Source organism: Geospiza fortis, unplaced genomic scaffold (genome assembly GCF_000277835.1).
Source record: "Geospiza fortis unplaced genomic scaffold, GeoFor_1.0 scaffold11, whole genome shotgun sequence".
Lineage (NCBI taxonomy): Eukaryota > Metazoa > Chordata > Aves > Passeriformes > Thraupidae > Geospiza > Geospiza fortis.
In genome coordinates, this window is record NW_005054304.1 from 15,892,536 (window position 1) to 15,917,283 (window position 24,748).

General features: G+C 39.7%; 1 protein-coding gene across 1 annotated transcript in view; it reads left to right on the plus strand.

Annotated features, from left to right (window-relative positions):
* The first annotated feature begins 152 nt into the window (after nt 1-152).
* The window catches only part of PPP3CA (protein phosphatase 3 catalytic subunit alpha), a 169,283-nt gene continuing 144,687 nt past the window's right edge, over nt 153-24,748 (plus strand). Inside the window, exon 1 of the mRNA XM_031066361.1 lies at nt 153-197. Within this exon, the coding sequence (XP_030922221.1) occupies nt 167-197 (31 nt within the window). The 5' untranslated portion in view covers nt 153-166. The remainder of the gene's footprint in view (nt 198-24,748) is intronic.

Below are 24,748 nucleotides of genomic sequence, written 5' to 3' on the forward strand. Positions count from 1 at the left end.
GGCGCGGGCCGCGGGCGTTGTGGGAGGCGGCGAAGGCTGCTTCCTCCTCCTCCGCCTTCTCCTTCTCCTCCTCCTCCATCGCCGTCTCTTGCTGACGGCCCGGCCTGCTAGGATGTGAAGTTATCCGGCGGGCGTACCGTGTCCGTGCTCCCGCGTGTGCGTGCGGATGGCCGTGAGGGTGCTCGGCACAAACACGGGTGGGCTCCATGATCTTTTCTGTGCTTCGGTGGGACGCGTGTGCTGCCAGCCTCGGCCGTATAAACAGATGAGAGTTTGGGTTGACAGCACGTTGTACTCCGCAGTACAGACCAAGGTTTTCTTTACTGGGGTGATGCCTGATGTAAATTGCACATGTGCATTTCTCGGTGTGTAGGAAGTGCACGTGTATTTAGTGATCTGGGGTTTTTGTTTGTTTGTTTTTTGTTTGTTTCTTTCCTTCCGCACTGGGCGCACAGCCAAGTGTAGCCAGCTCTAGTGTATTTCATCCAGTTAGGTTGTAACCCGTATGCTACGGTGGACAGCACAGATCCGAGGTGCAGCATGGATGTGTTCAGATCCTGGGAAAGCTGGAAATGGGAATGGCCTTGAAATACATACACTTCTCTATTTACATGAGTGTATGCCAGATTGAAACACTCAGTGTAAATATTATTTGGGAAGATGTGTTATTTATGGTTTTGTGTTTATATTTACATTTACCATCTTACGCCTTTTCCCCTCTTACTTCATTTTATGCCCCTCCAAAGGAAAGTGTAGGTATTCAATATTGGAGGAAACATAATTGCAAGACTTTTAAGAAAATAGCTTAAAATTCACCTTTGACTTGTAATATCTGGAATATTTACAATTTAAGCTTCAGTCTATTATATCACCCCAAGAGTAGGCTTTAAAGCCTGTGTTTAGCTGATACTTGTCTCCTGTAGAAACAAAAAATGGCCATCCTGTTAGGAGATTATGGGGTATCTCTTTTTTTTTTTTTTTTTTTCAATTTTTTTAATCTGCGTGGTCCTAGTACATGACTAAACGTCCTGATCTTTGCTGTGGCCAGCTTGCTTTGGCTTAAGACAATGTTTGTAATGAACAGGAATTATTTCAGTATTTACAAAACCTTTAGTACTTTCAGCTCATCTAAATGTGTTTTGTCAGCAATTGCTCTTTGTGTTTTTCCCACGTGTAAATGTCTCAAACATATAAAACCACTATTTCTAAGAAAACTTAGCAGTATGTGTAGTTAAATACTTTTATAATGCAGCTCAGAGAGAAATCAACTTGGTTAAACTGATTTCAAGTCTTGAACAAAAAGAACATAGATGCTGCTTGGGTGTCCATTGCCCCTGCTAACTGTTTGTCTCATAATGTCAGTGTTTCAGTGTAGATGTGAAGATCTGCTTAACTGGTTCAGGCATCTATTAAATATTGAAATCCTTTTAAGGTCTTAAAATAGCATCTGAAGAGTGTAGTACACAGTCAAGTGATTGTTCATAGGATTATTCTTTGCTGCATCATAGGCACTTCACACTGCCTTCCTATGGACATTAAGGAAGTCAAGAAACTGATGGTAATAAAGGAAAGATCACCTGGTTGTTTCTGTCATATAGGACATGATTTTTACCCTCTTGAGATGAACAACTGAAATGGGCTTGCAATGTTAAATTAACACAGAATAATTAAATTAAAAGTTACGTTGTAAGGACCTCTATAAGTAGTTGAAGTCTTGTTATTTTAGAGAGAAAAAACAGGTACTGTAACACTGGTAAAGTGTAACCTGAGAAAGCAAGCTAGTTCTTTTAAGTTAGAATATCATATAAAACCTTACTTAAAGGAAATGCCTTTAACATGGATGTAGTCTCTGGATTAAATTTTTCCCTCTGCTTGCCTGTGTGGGATTTTTTTGGTTTGATTTTATTATTTTTTTATTTTTTTTTTTAAATCCTCTCGATTGCTGGTGTGTGAGAGGAGATGTTTCCTACTAACAGTAACTCTGAGCTGGCTGGTGAAAAATCCTGGCTTGGCACTGTTACGTAACAGTGGGATGGGCTTGGGGGGATTACATTTCCAGCAGCTTTGTGCAAATTGCTTGTGGCTGAGAGCTGCTTCTTCGGGGGGTTGCTGTGGGTTTGATTTTGTTTTTTGCTTCTCGTGCTTAAAACGCTCAAATATATGGAGAAGTGGAGCTCTTTCATGGGCGAGGATTTAATCTCATACTCATTTTTCTTTGCTTTTTGAATTATCTGAACTGTGCTTGAACTGATTTGACTCAAAAATAAAACATGCTTTTGGGATGTGGGGAAAAAGGCTTGGGAGCCCCTAATGTTTTTAATGTCTTGGTCTTCTGGCGTTGTTATGCATATCTTACACTGTCATACAATGAGAAGTGTAAAGATGAAATTCAGGTTTGTGTGTAATGGTAACTTTCCAGAAGCAAATTAACTCTAGTTAAAATTGACAAAACTGTCTGTTTTGTTGGGCTAAAGAAAAAAGTAAAATTAATCCAGAGAATGCAGTTATGGTTTGAGGGGTACTTTCATTTTACTCTGGTGCTCTCCTGAAGGTGGTATGTATGTTGTGATGCAAATTACACAATTCATCTTTACTCTGAATTTTGTCATGCTGTAGAAGAGCAACGCTTTGGTCTCTTGACTGCAAATATGATAAACTGTATATTCAGGTGCATTCAGAAGTTTACAGGATCAAGGCTCAGGACACCATACTGTTGCAGGAGGTGCTGACTTGAGGTGCTTATAATTAATTGAAATTCCTTGCCTTTTTGTTAGTGGTATGGTGCAGCTTTCACTTGAACAGACCTGTCTTAAAAGTTAGTGTTTTTCTTCAGGACTGAGGAAGCTATTCCTTATCCATGCTGTTTCTAACTCCTGAGACTTGGCAGCCAGAGTGTAGGCTTGGTTGTTCTTGTGAAGGTAGGAATACCTGTCCAGGGAAAACTGGACTGAGGATAGTAGCTCATTTCACGTGGTTCAGCTGCCTGATGTCAACAGCTTTTGGTCACTACTGACATTAGCAGGATTTGAACCCCACCCAGGGGGAAGGAAAAGCCATATATCATGTTACTTGACCTCCTCAACGTGTTTTGTGTTGCATTAGTGCCTCTGAGGAATACTGCACTAAAGCATAGTAATCCTAAGTAAAACCTTTGACAGTCAACTGGAGTAGTAGTACAAAAAAAGCGAAGTCAGTATTTCTTGGACATCTTGCAGTTAGTTAGGTACACTAATTGTTTTGATTCTTTTTCTGGGCAGGTCAGATGGTTGTATGCTTTTGTGTGGGTTTTTTTGTTTGGTGCTTTTTTATTGGAAGTGGAGTTTTAATGAAATAATTCTGTCTCAGTTGTTTAGAAGGGCTGTAGCCATGGCTTGTGATCCTTGGTGTTGTCCTTTCCTCTTGTGCGTTGCATGGGGAGGTGTACATGGTTATATCAGCAATTGACAACACACCATAAAACCAGACACTGCTGTCTCTGGATTTCAAACTGTGTCATTGTTAATGCTCTCCTAAAGTGCAGGCTGACAGTTGTTTGTAATGTAATATGAATGCCAGCTCACAATCGATATCTCACCATCAGTGTTAATTTCAGATTTGTGAGAGGTAAAATTGCTGTCAATAATGGAAACTCTAAACTTCATTGGTAATTCCCATTAGTCCAGGGAGACTTGTGCATATTCACCAAAGGCTTGTGCTCCAGGCTGGAATCCAGCACTGGTGAATTGCAGAAGCCTGCTTCTGTCTCTCTCTGAATCGAGTTCAATTTTTCCAGCATAGATGTGTCCTGCAAGTGCTTCAGTGTTTTTTGAGCAATTGTGTTGACCTGAACATCTGTAATGTTGGTGGATTTGGTGTATATTTTGGTGTAAATTTGGGTATTGCTTATTTATGACAGGGACTGTAAGGGTTACTTAAATAGTTTTAACTGTCTGATGCAGTAAAGTATGATAGGCCTCTCTTTTGAGGATGCTGAAGATTGTGTCTGTCTGATCCTCATGAGGAAAAAGAAGGAATTGCTTTGTAGCTGTTTCTGTTGGCATAGGAAAGCTGACTTTAATGAATTTATTGTTGTAGTACTTAGGGGTATACTGCTTGTCCTGAGGAAGACTGCATCTGGGTTCAAGGTGTACTATTAACTAGAGAATCCACCCACAGCTACGCCAGAAAGGTGGCACTGGTACAGCTGGGGATTGATTCTGTTCCTTGTCCACTATTACCTTCATTTGAAGGAGCAGGTGTACGTCCACCTCAGTTTTAGTACTCCATAGTTGCAAATCTCCAGGTACCTTTATGAAACAAGCTGTGTGAGAGGCACCTAGGAGCAGAAAACAGTTGAATATACTTGGAGAGATATTATGGTTGTTTAGGACAGAAAACAACATTGCTGTGTTATGGTTTCTTATGTATGTAACTGATTTGTTCTTACCTCATGTCCAAACTAAGTTAATACTTGTAAGATAAATAGATTTTATCAGCTGGATGACACTTAGGTGTTGCAGTCTTTGTATGTTTTACATTGTGCAAACCTGTGTGTGTATGTGGGATGTGTGTAACGCTCGTGAGGGATTATGAGTGTGGTGCTGAGAAACTGAAACAAAACCAAAGTACAGTCTTTGATGACTATGTGTAATAAAGCTGGTGATTTGTTTTAATTTATGAACTCACTGAGCCTCTTAGTCATTAAGATCATTTTGTAAATAAGCCCTTTAGTGAAACAAGTCTTTTGCTGTATAGGCATAGAGGAAAATTGTGCACTTGCTGAAGGGTGCCTTTCTTACAGAGTTATTGCTGCACTGCATAGGTGGGAGGCTTTTCTTGTGCTCTGTATGATGAGTGGCTTGCTGAGTGTGCTGAGTCGTAGGACTGATGTGAAGTGAGGCACAAAATTGCCTTGTTTGTGTGTTAAAAACCTTTTGTATGCTTCTGAATTCCATGTTGGCTAAAGCTGCCTTCTGTTGACTGAGCCTGAGTAGGGAGCTGGTGCTTTTAATACCACTGTTTGTAATCTTGAAATAGGAGTACATACTGAATGATATCAGCATTTAACTTAATTGGAAGATATGAGCCAGTTGAGGTCATTTTCTATAGGGGGATGTTGAAGAGAACAGTTGTTTTCTCTCTGTTATCCATACCCAAATTGAATGGTATTTACTTCCATCACATGTATCCCACTTAGAGATGATAGTTGTTGTGTGGATATGCTTGCATTGCAGTGCAGGTTGTGGCAGGAAGATCATGTGTAAAATATATTTACCTTTATTTATTTAACTTGGTATTTTAAATTATCTTTTTTGTAGTTCTAGGCTTCTAGAACTCAGCACAGTGTTTTCTGTCTGGTATTTCTAAAGGGATTTTCTATCAAAAGTAATTTTGGGTAATGTCAGTAAATAAGTACCTGTAACCTGGATACTGCCAACTCATCTTCCCTGTTTTTTTTTTTTCCATTTTCTTATGTTTTGCTGAGTGGCTCCTACTTATAGTACAAAAGCAGGACTATAAGTTAAATTTGCTACTCTATTTAAGTGTGAATATTAACTTATTTTAGGCTTCTAAGTGATGTTAAAGCAGTTTATAGTGGGGATTAGTTTCTTCTTCATAGCTTCAAGGAATGTGGAAAAAAGTACTTCCTTAAAAGTATTTTAAGATGGAGAGATACTGCTTAACACTTACTGTAAGCATGCCATAAAAGAAGCCACAAGTTTCTGAAGTAAAAGCCACTTCAAATCATCTTCATGAAAAGGTACCTTCTTATATTCTTTTGTATGTGGTTTCATGAATCAAATATAGGCTGTGATTTCACAATCATGCTTCAGCTGAACACTCAAATAATTTCCTCTTCTGATAATCAGTCATTTACTTTGACTTTCTCCCGTAAAAGATCACTTTCCACCATTACTGAATAGACATAAAATATCACCCCAGTTTTGTAAACCATTATACTGCATGTGCAGCCTAAGTGTGCACATTCATCTAAGTGTGTGGCTCATGGAGTGGTCTGCCACTTGGGTTGTAGATTGAGATGTGTAATTGCTGGAGGTGGTACTCCAGGTACATACTCAATGGTTTCCTATAATTACTGAGTGAAGGAAGAGACCAGAGATCATGTGTGGAAAGCCAGGAAGACAGTAAGTGCTATTATGATGGTAAATCATTCTTTTAAAGGTTAAAAATCTGGACTAATTCCCACCCTATTTACTCTTCCCCCAGAAAGCTGCCACTGTTGAAATAACACCTCCAGAGTAGTACCTCCTTGACAGTCATCTATGTGTTTTAATCTCTGTTTATAAGAGAGCTTAGGCATGGTAATGTTTGATACAGCAACACTGCTGTATGAGGAGAACATGACTGTCTTATTTAAGATTGATTTAGGATGCCAGCATCATCTCCAGCTAATTGTCAACTAACACCATTTATGTTTGGAGCTGGAGAGGAAAAGAAGCAGAGTGGAAAGACGCCACACATTAGAAATGGTGGTTTTAATTAGAAGTTAGTTCTTTTGTGTCTTGGGGTGCTTGTGTCTAAGGTGTAGATAGCATCCTTTAGGGTGTATTTAACCAGTTTTCAAAAACATTTCATTTGAAAACTGTCTATCAATCAAACTTCATTCTACTTGTAATTAAAAGCTGTGCTGAACTTCTGTTGCAGCTCCTTTTACTTGTCATCAAGTTGGGTTTTTAATGCTTTCCCCTTCTCATGTTTCAAAATGCCCTTTTCCTGGCTATTCCTGTCCTGAATTTCTAAAAACTCTTCTTTCCTCATTGCTCTTATGCTTGTTTGCTTATTGCTAAGTATGATGAGCCTAAGTGCTGCCTGGTAGATTTGAGTGATTTGGATGCATGTATTTAATGGCAGAGGTTCATGAAACACTGTATCTTTCCTTTTGGTGCATCTGTAGGTGCCTGGGGGAGCCTGTGAGAACAGGGGGAGTATATTCTGTCTTTTCTCAGACTTCTGTTGTAACTCTGCAGCCAGCTGCTGACTGTAGCTTTCTTTTCAGTGAATAGCTCCACTGTCAGTGTGCTGCTCAAGCTCTACCCAGCTTGTCACAGAAGCATGTCTCTATTCTGCAGCTCAGCTGCTGCTTGCAGGTTTCTTGCAATTTATGTTGAACACTCATAGTATGACTGTTAGTTTCAACTTGTATGGTTTGGAAAGCCAGCATGAACAGCGTGTTCTCGGTTAACTTGGAAGGGAGGTGGTATGGGCCCTCCTGCTTTGGTGCTTTTATAATCAGACATGGGAGTTAGTTAGCAATGAAGGGTAAGACTTGGTGAAGTTGGTAATACTTGAGAAGAATCCTGAGGTTCACCACAGATGAGTGGATTTTAAAACCCCCACCTTGAACTTTAGGATTAAAAGGTGCAGAACCTAGTCTGTATGGAGGCTGTACCAAACCTTTGTGGAAAAGAAAGGGAAAAAACCATGCTGAAAGGGTTGTATAAAATCTTTGAGAAAAGCAGCAGCAATTTTTTCATCTTTGAGAAAGGCATATCTGGGTTAATAAAATCAAGCTTTCAAAATTAAAAAGTGCTGTAATGTGATGAAACATGTACTGATGGAGACAGATATTGGTGTAACAGTATTCTATCCTATATTCTTTTTCTCCATCCCATCATTTAGAGGCATTCAGCTTAGGCATTTTATGGCATCAGATTGCTGTTGGCCAAAATATTTTGAATTATCTTGACTTTTGCACAATGCAGAGCTGAAGGGGGAAAAAAAACCCACCCCAAATTGCTATGGAGCAAATTCTGCTACGATGTTCATCTAATACTTCCTAATTGTGCAGACTTGATCTTTTTGTAGAATGTTGCTATAAGAAAGGAAGTGCACTTTGAACTTCTGATTGGAATGGTGAAAATAACATGTGTTAATAATGGCTTATGCAGATGTGAGGCTACAGAGAGTCTTACAACAGTCACTCTGGGCATTGTTCAATAGGCTTAATTAATAGAATCCAAACTATCCAAAACTAGAGTTTTGGCCTCATGCTGTGTGTGATAAGATTTTTATTTTTAATTTAGACTTTTGTATTTGAAGGTAGGGTTTACAATTCCACTTTTTTTTTTTTTTTCTGATAGTGGCAGATAAGTAACTGTGTTGCTGCATAAAGTTTCAGGATTGTTTGTGTTTTGAAGTAACCATCATTTGGAAAGAAATCCTTTGCAGTCTAGATAGATGTCCCAAAGTGAGGAAAAGAGTCTCAGCTTCTAACTTGTTATCTGTTGCTAAGTTGGCTATAAGTACATGTTTAGCAATTATTTCTTCCTTTGGATCAGTAAGTTTCATTGTCATAGGTTTTTTGTTGCAGCTGTGTTTGTTACTTGTTACAGAGTCCCAGGCCCCTGCCAGGAAAATAGGTCAAAGCAGTGTATGTTTAGGTCATCATCTTTCCGAAGTATTTGGAATTTCTCTGGCAGTGTTTTTGTGTCTTAAAGTGGAGAATGTGGTAAAATGACTTCTAATTTTCTTCATGAATTATTTTCTTGGTAACTATAAGGAAGATAAAAAGCAGTGCAGAATTATGATTTCTTTCTGGTCTATAGCTCTGTATGGATGATCTTGGAGGGGAGGACACATTGCTAGAGAGGAACCTATATTCTCTCATTTTCTTGAGAAATTCCATGAAGTTAGTTGAAGTAGTATGTTTCAAGTTCTGTGGAGATTTTATGCGGGAACACATGCTTTCCTCTAGCTTTTTCTCCATATGTCAAGGAGTAATGCTCCATTGGAGAGAGCTGTATCTGAAAACTATTCCTGCATCTATATGTGTATATATATATGAATTTTTCTATTTTAACCTTTTCTTTGCATTTGTGTACTTGAATCTTTATGAAAAAGTCTGATTTGGTCATGTGTAGTTCAGTTAACAAAGCAATTAAAAGCTTCTAGATGGTGATGCCTACCCTGTTCTTGGCTCCAGAGAAAAGATGTTTCATCATCATCTTTCAACTTGAGACTTTCAGGCAGCACACCTCTTTTCAACAAAAAAACCCCCAAAAACCAAAAACAAAAAAAACAAACCAAACCAGGATTTATTAATTGAATTATCTTTTTATTACTGGAAAAGACAATTTTGATAATTTAATACCTGTTATTTACCATGATTTTGTAAGTAGTTTAGCATAATTGACAATTTGAATAAAGAGTCATTCATGCAAAATCCCTTCCTATCCCCCAAAACACTCAAAACCAACCCATGAACAGAAATTAGAAAATAAAATAGGATTTAAATAATTTCTTAGTCTTTTTTCCATGATGCTTGCCAAGTTTCAGTTTGATGTAGATTACAATGGTCATACTGTGTTACAGTCTTTAAAAAAGTGCAACTGGTCATTAGCTGCAATGACATGAACAGCTGTAGTATTTTATGACAACAGCTGGGAACAATCTAGTTCTCTTCAATAACTTTCTTTTGTTGTTTCTTTCATGCCATTTTTAAAATGAGAAAGCAAGATTACTGTATTTGTTCTCTATTTTACACCAGGGATTTCTTCAGAGGCACTGGTGGCAATTACGTATCAAAATACGGCATTGCTGTTTGTGACTTGGAACATTTCCCTCTGCAGGACCTGTTTCATAACCCGCTGAAATCTGTGGGAGTTGGAGTCTTTCATTAACTTGCGTAAACTGTGAATCAAGTTGTCATCCTAGGATTTCTTATTTTGGCCTTCCTTTTTCAGTGCATGATTTCTCTTTGGTTTAAACTACTTTGTTATATTTGATCTTTTACAGCATTAGCACTTACTTTAAGAGTGAGCTAAGTGCCTTACTACTTTGCAATGCTCATTTACCAAGTGAGGATGAACTTGTCTGTTTGTAGGTGGCTGGTTTGCCAAGAAAGTTTGCCTCACTGTTGCTCTCTCTTCAGAAGTGTAGTCTAAAATGCGTTCTGTGTATGTGCATATGGTTGTTCTTCATTGTTGGAAAAACAAGCAGAAGACTTCATGTATATGTGTTCTTTCTGTGTCCCTTTATAAAGAAGTTTTCTTTAGTTATGAACACATTTGGGTCACCTTAAATAAAATCTGTTTAACTTATTTTTCAGCTATAAGAGAGTAACTTATGGGTAGTACCGAAGATGTACAGGTATGGGAGCATTATTCACTTCCCTGAGAAACCTGCTGTTGTGTGTCACCCGGGTGGTGGTGTCTGTGATTCCTAGAGGGGAGCCTAATGGCATAACATGGTGTATTGGGATGACAGGTGGAGAGTTTGGGAGGAAGAAATGAAGAGCACAGTGGGCAAGGGTATGTATGTTCAGTGCAGTGAAGTGTTACTTAAGGGAATTTAGAACCAAGGTAGTTCAAAAATGCAAAGAGAGCTGTTTTGGTACTGCTTTGCCTCACAAGCTCTGTTGGCTCAGGTGAGTATCCTGGAGGTGCCTGTACAGCAGGGCAGGAAGCTGAGTGGTAACTTCTGGGGAACTTTACTTTCAACAAGCAGAGAACTGGCAAAGGCAGTTGGTGAAATTTTTAGTTAGTCATATACTCTGTGTGTATACCCCTAATTTTGATTTAGGTTGTCAGAGAATGAACTTTCTCCATATTTAAAAAAAAAAGTTTACGGAGATACAGTGCTTATAGTTTTTGTTAACCATAACACCTTTTAATCTGTAGTTATGTTATCAGTAAGAAGGAGGGGAAAATGACTTGAGGATGCTGTGTTTGGAGCATCCTGAGATAAGGTTACTTTTGGTAGTTGTAGGAAAGAAGTGAACTCAAAAGAAATCCCATACTTGTACTACAAAAGGGGAAAAACCTGCACTCATTTCAGTTGAGAGATCAGTTTTAGCTTCTGGGCTGTTGACTACCTCATCGGGTATGGTTTGATTTGGTTTTTTGGTTCCCCCCTGCATCCCCCCCCCCGATCATTAAATCTTCTTTCCACTTCATTGGAGAAATAGTGTATCTGTAATTTTTATGAATGATGTGTCAAAGTACCTTTCTCAGTCACTCTCAATGAAAAAGCACAAGCTCTGACAGCTTCACAGAAGCCCAGGATAGTTAAGACTGGCAGGGACCATCTGGAGATCATCTGGGTCAGCCCCAGTTCTCTCAGCCTTTCATCACAGGAGAGATGCCTGGGTCCCATAAGTCATCTTTATGGCACTTTGCTGGGCTCTTGGTAATTGGTCCATATCTCCTACAGTTTGTGGGACATGTGAAAGTACATGGAAGTTAATTTATGCATATAGAGAGCTTGTACATTAGGGAATAGCATACTTTAATCTATTTAACAAGGTACTGTTCCTTCCCTGGAGCTCTGACTCTCAGGTGACTTACCTCACATGTAAATACTGTTTGTTTACCACAGAGAAGATGAGGGATATCGCTGTCATTAACAGAAATCTTAAATGCATGTGAATTTTCTGTACACTTAACCTCACATCTTGTATCCTATTGTAACAGATAATATTTTGCTGTAGGTTATTGGTATAACCTTGGCTGATCTCAGAAGTACTGCCCATCAGCAAGTTACTCTGCAGATATCTTTTTGGTTATTGTTGTTTATTCTGTTGATTTCCAGCATTTGATGTTTCCCTTTAGATCAGTTGCTCTGGCTTCTGAAAGTGTGTTAGACTCTTTGCCTTCACCCCTTGATTTATGGAGACAGAGGTTTTTATGGGTTGTGCTAGAGAGTTTGCCAAGAGCCTTCAGGGCTGCATAAAGACAATTGGTGCCAGCAGGTTGATAGAGGTAAATCCTCTGCTAAGCACTGGTGAGGCCATACCTGATGTGCTGGATTCAGTTCTGGTCTTCCCAGTATGAGAAAAACATGGACATACTGGAACAAGTTCAGTACTGGTGCACAGAGATGGCCCTGGGAAATCTGAGCGAGCTAGGGCCACTGAGTGTGGAGAAGACAAGGCTCAGAGAGGCCTTATCTGGCTACATGAAAGCTCATTGTAGGAAATGGAGAAGGGGCAGCCAAGCTCTTCTCAGTAGTGCCCAGTGACAGGGCAAGAGGTCATGGGCACTAATTGACAGCTCTCACAGTAAGTAACTTTCTGCTTTTCAAGCACTAGCACAGGTTGCTCAGAGGTTGTGGAGTTCCATCCTTGGAGTCATTCAAAAACCATCATGATGGGGCCCTGTGCAGCTGGCTCTAGCTGGCCCTGCTTGAGGACAGGTGTGGTTGGAGCAGCTGACCAACAGAGGTCCCCTTGCAACCTCAACCCTTCTGTGATCACCTTTTACTCAGCTCTCTTAAGTGGATAATTAAAACGCTTGATCAGTTCAGACACCTTTTAACCGAACATGAAATAGAGAAATCTCCCTTAAAAATGCAAAGTTATGTTTGCTAATAAGGTGTTCTACAGGAAGAATGCTTTGTGTGATTGAGGGTCCACCATGTAACTAATTATCTTGGCATAGCAGCAAGATATGTTGCATTGGAAAGATAAATATATTTATGAGTTAATGCATCCATATGTAGCTAGTAGTGTTGCTGGCAAAAGATTTGCACAGATCACTCTTGAGAATTTTCAGAATCTCCTGAGCATGTGCAGCTCTGGCGTTTGGTGCAGCTTGGAAGCAGGACAGATAGTATGAGCACTCTACTTCGCTTTGGACAACTGTAAGAAAAAGGGAAAGAAAGCTTTTATATAAATCTTCCATAGTTACTGCCAGTGTTTCTAATATGACTTTCAGAAAGGTCTATGTTCTAATTACTGGAAGGAAGTAGTTATCTTGCCCTAGTCCTTGGTTTAGATTTTTTTCAAAGTGGCATGACAATTGAAATTGAGAGGGATGGCAGTTGTCTTTCAGCACTGACACTCCCCGGCATATTTTTCCTTTGCTGCTTTCTCATGTTTGTTTCCTTATGAGGGTGAATGTTGCCCTTTAAACCTGACTAAGTTGCCCTTTAAACTGAATCTTGCATGTGTTAATCTAAAATCAAACCTGAGATAAGGGAATCTCTTGATATGGGTAACAGAAGATGAATATAAGCATCTGGAAAAGTTCAGAGTATGACAGAATTATGCTGATTGTTTCAGAAAAGTTAGTAGAGCAGCCATATTAGAAGTTTTGAGCATGTTCTGTAGGTGGCATCACCTTCATGGATAAGTAATATGGATAATGGAGCTAATATTTTGTTTTGGAAGTGTAGCTTCCAGGGTTGCTCAGTTGATTAGATACATTTGAGGAAAAAGAGACAGATACTGTAATTTAAAGCATGAATTGCCTTGGTGTAGTGTAAATGATAACATAAATTAAAATCTAGGGCAAACATACATCCCCATGAAAGAAGCTCTGAAATATTCTGTGTTGTAGGAGTCTGGGAAAGCAACAGGCTGAATTTATTATTGGTTCAGTATACAACAACCATCAGAAAGGATGCTGCTTGAAGTTAGGGAAGAGTCACAAGAGGAGTTTGAATTACCTTTTGTTTTCTTCTTCAGCATCCCCACATTTAGGTAATTGAAAGGAGAAAGGAGTAGGTTCTCACTACCTTCAGTAGTGAGTAGGAAAGGTTCTCACTACCTTCAGTAGTGAGAACTGCTGAGTATGATAAATGACCCAGAGAGGATAGTTAGTTATTTATTCATGTTTGTGTATCTGCAGCACTGTAGAAGTCTCTGTCAAAGGTCTAATTTCTCTTCAAAGAAACCGTCAGAAAAATGGTCCATATAGGTAATGTGTTTGTTCACAGTAGGACTGTACTATCCTATGAACATCTTCCTGAGATCAAAAGGTGCTCCTAAACTTTACTGTAGAACTGGAAATAGAAAAATCCTGGGTGTTTGTGATTAGACAGTAAACACAAGGCATGCTGCTAGTTAGTTTCTGACAGAATAGCATCCCCTGCTTTTGTAAGAGTGCCTGTTTCTGGTTCAGTGGCACTGCAGATGGAGAGGAGTATGTGAACCAGAACCACTCTGTAAGGGAAAGGTGAGTGTTAAAAGCTTTCTTCTTGAAACTCTACTAATTTCCTCTGTAGTGTTTAACTTCCCATTCAGATAGGGAAATAGCTGTGGGTAGTGTGTCGCCAGGCAGGTGTTGCAGAGGCAAAAGCATTAATACTTTTTGCCGCATACTGAAAAGATTCTGAAGCTTTAGAAGACTTTTTGCCTGTTTTCAAGCCTGTAGGAGCCTTGGGTAACAGGTTACTAACTCTAATTCCTGAGTTAACTGAACGCTTTTTAATTATTAAAGGAAAAAAATAGCCAAACCTAAGATATACAAACCCTTCTCCCCAAATCAACAAACATCTTAGAAAAATTATGCATCTGTATATGCATAATTATGCAAAAAATATGCATATTTGCATTTTTCTTCTTTCCCTTTATAAGCAAATTTGGAGTCTTCAAAAAAAAAGGATGTTTTCTTGCATTGGTGGCCTAACTGCTATAAAACTTGTGTTAGTATGGACTGTTTAATGTCATGCCTTTCTCCTGTACCAAGAAAGTAGTGATGACTGGAATGCATGTCATCAACTTCTGTAATCAGGGTACTTGAAATATTTACAATACCGTGATTATAGTAAAGCTTATTATGTACACATACACACACACTGTAGCAGCCTTATATATTTTGGCCTTTCAAGTTTACATCCTCATTTGTCTGCTAATCTCATGTGGGGTTTGCTTTTATCTAAGGTACTTGGCAAAAATGAATAAAATATGAACTTCTTTATCTGCTATGTGAGGTTTGCCATGTGGACAGTTGCAGAATATCCTAGTGAAATGAAACAGGAGAAAAGAGCAAAGTTTGAAGATGTTCACAGGCCAAAACCAAACACTCCAATGTCTACTGAAACTAACAAATTCTGTTTTAGGGGCTTGTCTGTCAAGAGTCTAAAACCTTTTCCGGATCCAGTGAATGGAATTGAGCAGCAGAAAATCCTGGAACAGATTTGCTGGAAAGGCCTCTCTGGAAGGACACCTCAAATGGCCAGGACCAGCCTGTACAAAAAAGTACTCATCCATGTAATTTTCTGTAGGTGTGAGATGCAGAGGAGTTTCAGGCCAAGACCTGTTGGTCTGATCTGTTTTGTTTCTGTTGTGTGCAAGAGCTGTGATCAGTTGGTGCCATGCTTGGCTAAAAAGGCCAATTCTTTGTAGACACTAGTCCTGCTTCTTGTTTCAGATCCTGATAGTCCGTCCAATGGGAAATAATAAGGTATCCCAGAATAATTACACCTGTAGTATTTCCTGTCTGATAGGCAAAGTTCACAGAAAACCTTCTAAAGCATGACTACAGACTCATTTAATTGAATCCAGATTCTAAACTGGGCATACCTGGACTGAGTCCAGGGCATGAAACTGGAGAGGATTGGGTGGCACTAATAGATGGTGTTCTCCTGTAACTGGATTGCCAGGCATCTGTTGCAGGAGGCATTAGAGAATGTGCCCACTCAGTGGTAGTCAAAGAAACTTGGATTACTCCTTGCTGGGGATCTTGTAGAACTTTTTATGCTGGTGTCTGGAGCTCTAAAATGAGGCTGTTGTAAGTGGTTTTGCTTTCCTGGCACGAGGGCAATAGCCACAGCAAGAGGATATGGATTTTTGCTTTACAGGTAGACTGAAATTGTGGAATAAAGTCCTCCTTTTTCCTGCTTGGATGAAGGGTGATCCTAGATCTTATGCTCTGTGCACCTGTGTAAAACATTTGTTTGACCTTTCCTTTTCTCATGCAGTCTATAGTCTGCTTAAACCTGGGTGGTTTCATGTAACTTGTACCAAAAGTGAAGTGCCTTTTTTAAAAAAATTCAGTTCATGTTTTTTGCAAAAAGAGGACGATGTAAGAACAAGAAGTGAAAACAAATACTGTTAGAAAATCATGCCCTCATGTGTGGATGTGTGGCCATGTAGCTTTTGTCTTCCTTGAGAACTGAGGGTTTCTCTTTCATGCTTGGCTGAGTGATGTGCCCTGCCCTGTTGGGCTGTGCAGTCTGTCTTCCCTAACACGCTGTAACAGGTTTTTTTAATCTCTTTTTGAGAATTTCCGATTTTGCTGGCTGTTTATTTTTTCTTTTTAGGTGTACAGTCCCCTCCCCTAAAGGTTGCCTTTTGTATGCTGATGTACAAAAACTACCTCAAGGTTTTCTTAAAGAATAGTGGAAGCAGGCCCACTAGTTCTCCCAGGAGAAAAGTGCAGTGAGGTCAGTGGTATTCCTTTTACTTCCCTTTTGGTTTTGTTCACTCCTATGCCTTGTAAAACAGCCAGGAAGATTTGTCACAAATCATGTTTATTTCTTCTTGTGCAGAATATAATCCAATGTTGACTTTTATTTTCCTTACAATAAGTCTTCCAAAATCCCAGCAGCAAAGTCACAAATGGCATTTTATTCTTCTAATTTGGAATCTGGTGCTCCAATCTGTTAAGTCAATATTGCTCTCAGAATAGTGCCACTTGTTATTACCTGTCTGGTGAAAGCATTGGATTTGGCATGCATACATGTGTGTTCTACTTGTACAGTTTTGGTTTTTTCTTAACTTAGAGTATATGTATTCCCTGCCACCTCTCCTCAGGTCTAGGAAATAGGATCTCCACAACTAGGATTCTGGAACAAAAGCAAGGTTTAATCTTTAAATGAGAGCATGAATTGTTACTGTAAAGCCTTGACTCCAAATATAGTCAGTTGTTGTGTTTTCAGTACCAAATCTCTTCCATCTTCTCTGGAGGAGTCACAGCTTCCCCTTTTTGTCTCCTTTTAAATGACAATACTTGTTATCTTTTATTAACTTTACTTGAATTGTTATGGATGGAAAGTAATGGAGCTGCCTGCAGAGTAATATTTAAAAGTTTACGGTAAGAAAAGTTTGAGTCTGTTGCTTTTGCAGCACCTTTTGTTTTTGATTCGTCTTCTCTCTGCTGTAACCTCACTGAAATCCAGAGTCTCTGGCACTGAGAAGTGTGTGAAAGGCCAAAATGTCTCATTCAGACAGTGACTCAGATGTGCAGTCACTTAACTCTCCAAAGGCTTTGTTGTATCTTAGAACCGAGTGTGCACTGCTCTGGTGTTTCAGACCTGGAGGATGTTCATGGGCACTCAGCCAAGTACAGATTATCCCAACCCTTGAAAACTGCTTGGATCCCAGTATAGTTTGCAGTAATTTGTTTTTATATAGCAGTGATTAATTAAGACAAATACTCTCCAAAAAGCCTCTTAAAATTTTAGAAAGAAGAGGTTTTATTTTCTCTAATACATACCTTCCTAAGGCAAAGTGATTATTCTTTAAGATCTGAATCTTCTGTGGTGATTGTTCTCCCCCAAGAAAATCTGTGTGGAATTAATAGAAGAGCTGTATATAGAGAATAAATTGCTTGCAACTTCTCAGATAAAGTGTTGTTAAAATTGAAAGCATCATAATTTTACAGCATTAGGGAGAACTACTGAGAAATAATTTTTCATGTTTTTACCTTTGATCACATGGCAACAATTAAAAAAGTGGTTTTGCATTTCAAGTAGGAGTTGACATTGCTATTCATGAAGGCTTATGACTTGTGCATTCAGTGAAAAGAAGGACCAAGATTTGTCCTGTCTGTTTGCAGAACACCTTGTTCTGTGGGTTAGAGATGATGGCATGCAGAGGGAGTGGTAGTGCTGTCTGGAGAGGAGCCCTTGTGCCACTTCATCTTCCCTTCCACTTTTATCCCTTGCCTCTTCCCATCCTCCCCCCCACTTTTTTGTTTTACTGAACTGTATCAATTTGTGACATGATCCCAAAGATGATGAAAACAAAGTGTATCGAAAGGTTGGTGTTCTTTGAGATCTGGTGCCAGAAAGCTTTTGGAAAAATACCCAACTCTAGCAAGTACAGAAAATCAGATTAAACATTATGTGAGAGACTACTTCCATTTTGGTCACTGCAAAAGAGGAGAAAATTATATTCTTATAGCACTTTTCTAGCTGAGATGTGCTGTCAGGAGAATCATCCTTATGGGAATATTTGCATACAGAAGTAAAAAAAGTTGTGTAGGTCTAAGTTGGGATTCCTTTTATATATATGTCACTTTTAAGTTAGTATTGCTTTTTTACAAAGAAGCAACTTTCTGTCTAAAATCAATTAGCTGAAAAGAAGCTGAAGGGGATATTTGTGGGTGTTTATAAAACTTTTTCAGTATTTCATACTGGAGCAGTATTCCTAAGCCTCCCCATACTGGACTGGACATGAGCAGAAATGGACCAGTCTCTTTAATCTTGTTTAATAAAGTACTTGCTTCAGCTGTACAGAGACTGTTTTGCTTTTAATTCAACTGATGTAAGGGCCAGTGAAGGCTGTCAGGTGGGTGCATATCTGCAAGAGGCAGTGGTTTGGCTGCTAAGCGTGCAGAGCAGTCACAAGGACGGGTGGTTTAGCACAGCCTCTGTGGCTTACTTGGACTTTGTGCAAGAAAACCTCCCTGGGGAAGGGTGACAAGCTTCTGCCTGAGTTTGTGCCTGAGCCAGCTAACTGAAGTGACAAGTGCAGCCATTTCTCTTTCCCCCTCCCCCTTTTTAAGTTTTTTTTTTTTTTTCATTTGCTGATGCAGGTTTGCGGTATGGCTGAGGAACCAGTGACTCCACACATTGGCTGTGGGTCTCTCTGTACCAGCAGTCAGTCCTTTCTAAATGTATCAGATAAGCAAAACAGTTTATAGAGGGCTGAGTAAATTCACTTAAAGACTGGTAAATACCGTTTGCCTTATCTCTGTTAACCTAAACAGTTTCTGTAAATGGCTGCTGGTAAATGATCTTCACTGAGTTCTGTGAAAAGAAAGTATTTAGTTCTAGATTAGTTCAAGAGGCCAAAGGAGTTTACTTGTCTGTGATGGTGAGTTCTCAAGTAAATCATAAAATCATACATGGGTGGTCTGGAGACAAGCTAATTAAATGTAGTAGGAATCTTAAATTCAAAGACCAAGTTTTCTCTTTTTGTTTTTCTGTTCTTAAAAGGTTAGTTATTTTTTCCAGAATGATGTAATTTGGTGTTTTATGGAAGTTATTACCAATACCTAAAAAACTTGTATGCACTCAGAATGATTAGAAGAGCAATTGCAGTGTAGTGCTTTTGTAAACATCCGCAAGAGGCTGGAGTTTGATACTTTGTTGTTTTGTAGAAGTGGAGTCGGAACACCTCATTTTCTGTTCCATGGTCAGCTGGAAGATAATTAAGAGGCATAGTATCCTGCCTGTGAGGAAGGTACAACCCTTGAAATTTTCTTGCAAAGCCTAGAAGATGACCTGTTTTCTCAGGATCTTGCCTAAAGCCAAGTCCAAAATGCTGGTTTAGTAACTTAATGTTGTATTTTTGGTACTGGTGCCAGGTCTCATTTTAGGATGTCTTGCTGATTAATATAAAAGTTGCAGTTCTTTTTAAATTTTGTCATCCTCTTGCTTTAACTTGGTGATATAAAGTACTAGGAACATCTCTGTCATCTGTTTTCTTTTGAGCTGTGAAATGCTTTTTGCTTTATAATTTATAAAAAAAAAGTATGTGTTAAATTAATTCTACATCCACCTATTCTTCTGGGGGCGATGGAGGGTGACTGCCCAGGTTTTCTTAACTACTGAATACCAGTAACCTCTGCTTGCCAAGGGTGTCTTGGTTGTTGTTCCCTTCCATGCGAGAGCAGGACTTGCTGCTCATGGCCTGGTTCCTTCTGTAGTTTCCCACCATCCAGACAGAGCAGCTTCAGCATTTCTGGTGCTGTTGCCATGATTCCTGTAACATAATACAGGTCAGGAGACTCTCACCTCATGTTAGGAAGGACCTGTGATCCTCTGCATGTGTAGGATTAAGAGCCTCTGTGCTGCTTTAAAATGTTTTTCTTTCTGTAGAAGGAGGAAAGAGAGAAGCTGAGGGTCTTCTGCTTCTGCTTCCCAATGTGAAGCTCATTAGCTGATTGCTAAAACTTAGAATGATTTCATCTGTGATGCAAGGCACAAGTTTAACTACTTAACCAACAAACTAACTAACTAAAGTCACTATTAAATATCTATTTTAAAATGAAGAATCATAAGACTGTTTTGTACAACATCTGATAGCACATCTGAAAATTGTGAAGTACAGGTATTGATGTGCTTGTCCCTTTTTGTTGACTTTTGCATATTTGAAAAACGAAAGTAACTTCTTTAAAAAGATTTAATTAGGTTGAGCATTTCAGCTTTTTAAATAACTACATGCAGTATATGAACTATTATATTCTCCAAAGATGAAGTGTGACAAAGAAGTTGTGCATTTTTTAAATCAACAAAGGAGGAAGTAGACTTGCTATATTGCCTTTTAAATAGAATATGCTGTACATTTTGGTTTCATACAGAAATCTTTTCCTATACTGGAAACTCCTGAATGGATGCAGAGCTGCCCTTACACTGGAATGTGTGTCCACGTGTAGTGTAGGAACATTTGCTTGTAAATCTCATTACCAGTGTTGCAGCAGAACTTTCTTCTAGCTGTGTTCAGAGCATAGGCTCTTGTGACTTTAAAATATAATCCTTACTGTTTATGAGTGCAACACTGAGAATGAGGCCTCTGTAAATAGATCCAAATCCATATTTGTGGGTGGGAACATGGGAGGTTTTATGGTGTTTTTTTAATCTGATATCTTGAGACAAGCAGCTGCCTCTAACATCACTCAAAGGGCTGCAAAATTGAATTAATCAGACATGCTTCTTTGACTGGTACTTGGAAACTAATAGCATCCCTGTCACTGTCCATGGTCAGCTGAATTTCACCCAGCTGGAAATCCCAGCGGTGTTCTCTGTTCATAGTGGAGAAAACTGAGCCACTGGCCAGACCTTTGCCTCTTGACCTTCTGCAGTGATTTCCACCTCCCCTGGGAAAGTCTCCTGCTCACTGAAGGGTGAATTATTTGGGCCTTGTGTTTGTAGGAATTGTCTGTAATCGTGGACATCCTTAGTGGTTAGAGCATGGAAGATTATACACCTAGGCTTCCAGGTTGATTTTTTTGCATCCATCTCTCTTTTTTGGGACCAAATAATCCAGGCTGAACCGAAGTTACATTTGGCCTGATGATTTGTGCCTCATTAGGATCAGTTTTTTTTTTTTTAAATACAGAATGTACATGTCATTCATATGTTGGAAATATTCCAAGGGAACTCCAAAGCAGAAGAACCAAAAATTAAACTAGCTAATCACAAAAGACCAACACTGTTTTCTGCTGGAATTATGATGCTGGGAAAACTTCTCATAGTCCCTGCAGATGAGTCAGCAATGCTCTCCAGCCAGGAGGGCCACCCATGTCCTGGGGTACATCAGGCACAGCATCACTGGCCAGGCCAGGGAGGAGATTATCTCGCTCTGCTCTGCACTGGGGTGGCCTCACCTTGAGTCCTGGGGGCAGTTTTGGGCACCACAATATAAGAAAGGCATTAAGCTATTAGAGAGCATCCATAGGAGGGTAAAGAGGCTGGTGAATGTCTGGAAGGGAAACCTTACAAGGAGCAGCTGAGGTCACTTTGTTTTGTTCAGCCTGGAAGAGGCTGAGGGGGGACCTCATTGCTGTCTTCAGCATTCTCACAAGGGAGAGCAGAGAGGCAGGTACAAATCTCTTCACTCTTGTGACCAGTGACCAAGGGAATGTTTGGTATCAGGAAGAGGTTTTTCACCCGGCAGGTAGGCGGGCACTGGAGCAGGCTGTCCAGGGAAGCAGTCACTGCAGCAAGCCTGTCTGAGTTCAAGGACTGTTTGGACAATGCTCTTAAGCACATGGTGTGATTCTTTGGGTGTTCCATGCATGGCCAGGAGTTTGACTTGATGATCTTGATGGGTCCCTTCCAACTTAGCATATTCTACAATTTTAGTCACTGACTCTGTCCTTTGAAGTTCAGCAAAAAAATGACAGTACTTGAAAGTCTACAGGTGCAGTATGAATATATTTCACATAATGCTCTTAAAGTCTGCCAGGTTTCCTAGTTTTTCTAACATTATATATAAAACTTGGAAGACGTGAATCTGATAGATAAAAGGTCTTACTCCTTATTTCTGTATGGAATTGTTTAAAGGTCCATTGGAGTCTGCTAACTGCAAAACAGAAAAAAAAAAGGAACAAATTCATCCACCCTAATGTAGCATCAGTTATATGTACAACATACTGTAACCTTCCAAACTGGCTTGAAAAGCTTGAAACTTTTGGAAGACTGGAGGATGCATGGCATGTATGGGATACTGACACCCTTCTTTTGCATACCTGTGCTTCCTTCCAGTCTGGCAGTGGGGGTGAAAAGCTCTTCCAGGGATGGTCCAGTGGCTGTTGAGTATTGTCCAACTGCTCCCAGGCATCTCCCACCCTTCTCTGAACACCATGCTCTGGTGCCTGGTATTCCTGGTCACGAAGTCAGAAGACAGAAATATTTCCCACACTTGGGTTGTGTGGATGATGCCTCAGTAGATTTCCTCACTCATTTTCCATTTAAATGTGGAGATATCTGCCTGGGACACAGATTGGAAAGTACACTGTGTTTCTTGATACATGGCTTTGTGTCTTCTCGAGCTGTGGCTGTAATCATGGTATGGTGTAGGGGGATAGAATTTAAGAAAATAAAGGTAGTATAGAAAGTAATCTTACCCCTAAGAAGTTGCAGCTGGGCTAATTATTAAATATTAGGAACAGGCCTGACTTTAATGGGCCACAGCTGTAGCCAATGAGAAGAAGAGTGCTATAAAAGAGTGGATTGGTTGATTGAGGGGGAGCTGGAGTCAGTTGGCTACTGTGGGAAGAATGAAGAGTCGGTGCTTAGAGGAGCTGCCTACGAGGAACATTGGGGAGGTATGAAACTCTTGCAATAAGGACACAACAATATGGAACCTTTGCAATATAATGACAACAGCATGGAAGCAAAGGTTAGGGAGGGAGAGTTGTTCCTGTGGAGTGTAACATAGCATATGGGTCATCAGTGATGCCAGTAATGCCAGTCAATGACTTTTGCCTTGGGTATTTATGGTAGGAGGTGTCAAGATGAAGGCTCTGTGCCCTAAGGGGGTGAGCAGGACAGTGGCAGTGGTGTATGGTTAGGCTGGCAGCACAGCAGGAGCCTCTTGCTGGATATTTTGTTGAGGATATTCAGCTACCTGACCTGTTGAACATTTGTCTGGCAGCCTTTCAGATTAATGCAGATGCTGACATGCTCTGAGAGTAGTTTTGGATATTATTAGTTGCACATTTGTGAAAGCCTTCTCCTTGATAAATTTTTACTATATGTGTTTAACAACTTGGGTGTAAAGCCCTGGCTCTCCCTGAAGCCTGAGGGAGCCTTGGCATGAAGCATGTAACAAATGAAAAACCTGGCTTGGTCCAGAAAATGGGGTTTCATTTCTTTTCAGGTGGCTATCTTGCTGCTCACTCTGTATAAATGTTGTTTCTCACCTTAAAAGTAAAATAAATAAAAATAATTAATGCAATTAGTGATTGACAAGAAGAAGCAGTGCTCTTGGGATTTTTGTGATTGCTGAGGTGGCTACTTGTTAACAGTTAAAATGAAGTTTGTAGAAACTGAGAATAGAAAATTTATTTAAACTCTAAGCAAGCTTTTGCTAGATGCTTTTTCTTTTTTTTGCAAGTGGACTTCAAACCTTGTTAAACAGAAGCATAGTGATATGAAATAGAAACTATTGAAAAGGAAGACCAGTGTTCATGTGTTTCCTGTTTTATCATTATTTTGTGTTTAACTTGTCAGTGGCAAGATTCACGTGACCTAAAACATCCTTTTGAAGCAAATTTGCCAACTTGTATGACTGTGCTTATTTGTTCTGCATTTTGAAGAACTCCCTAACAGGTTCATGAAAAGGCTTACTTTTATTATGATACATGATATTGTGAATTATCAAATACTGCTTTATTTTACCTCACTCAAAGGAAATGAAGTATGGATGACCATAATTTAGTTAGTTAGTAGTAGGTGATAATTGTACTTTTGGTATCTAACTTGTGGAAAAAAACATGTATGAGTGAAGTGTGAGAAATGTGTGTTTCTCTTTTTGTGTGAATAAATAAGGATTTAATTGCTCCCCTAAGGAACAGGGTTTAGTTTATACATGTATGCCTCCTATTAGAATGTAACAGATACATTACTGTTCTCCCTTGGTCAGTCTTGCGTGAAACAGGAAAAAGAAATGCAAAGCTTTTGCTTTTCTTCAAACTACAAAATTACAACACTGTATAACAACTGTTAAAAACACTGAAGTGACTTATAAATTAAGTTTACAATTTTAGAGACTTCTTTGCGCAGTCTCCAAAACTGCAGAGAAGGTTTAGTGGTAAGGTGGAAGAATGAGGAGCTGAATTGTGCCTGGGCTCACCCCAAGTGGTGGGATCAAGGTAGTTTCCCAGGACCGTGTACGTGTTTCAGTTACACCTGGACTCCATCTCAGGATGAGAAATCATGGCTAGTGTATTTTTCCCTCTGCCAGGCTCTCCTGTGTTGTGTTTTCCAACAAGAAGCAGCTTGTGCCTGGTGTCTGGCAGGGTGCCTGGGTGCCGTGCAGCCTTGCCCTGGCCAGAGCTGCTGGATCCTGGGTGGGCTGCAGAAGGCACCTGCAGCTGGGCTTCTCACAAGCCCTCCTGATTCAAGCAGAGGTGCTTTAGTGTGTCTTGTGTATAAAATTCAGGATGTGAGGGAATTCACAGATCAGGTTTTGAGCTATGAGAAGGGGTGCTATTCATTATCTTCTTGTTTTAAACCCAGAAGCAATTCTAACGGGTTGTAGAGTCAAGAAGTGGTGCCAATAATGGGCACTGGAAGGAAGAACTGAGCATTTGTGTGCCAAACGCAGCAAGAGGAAGATAAGCATAGCTCC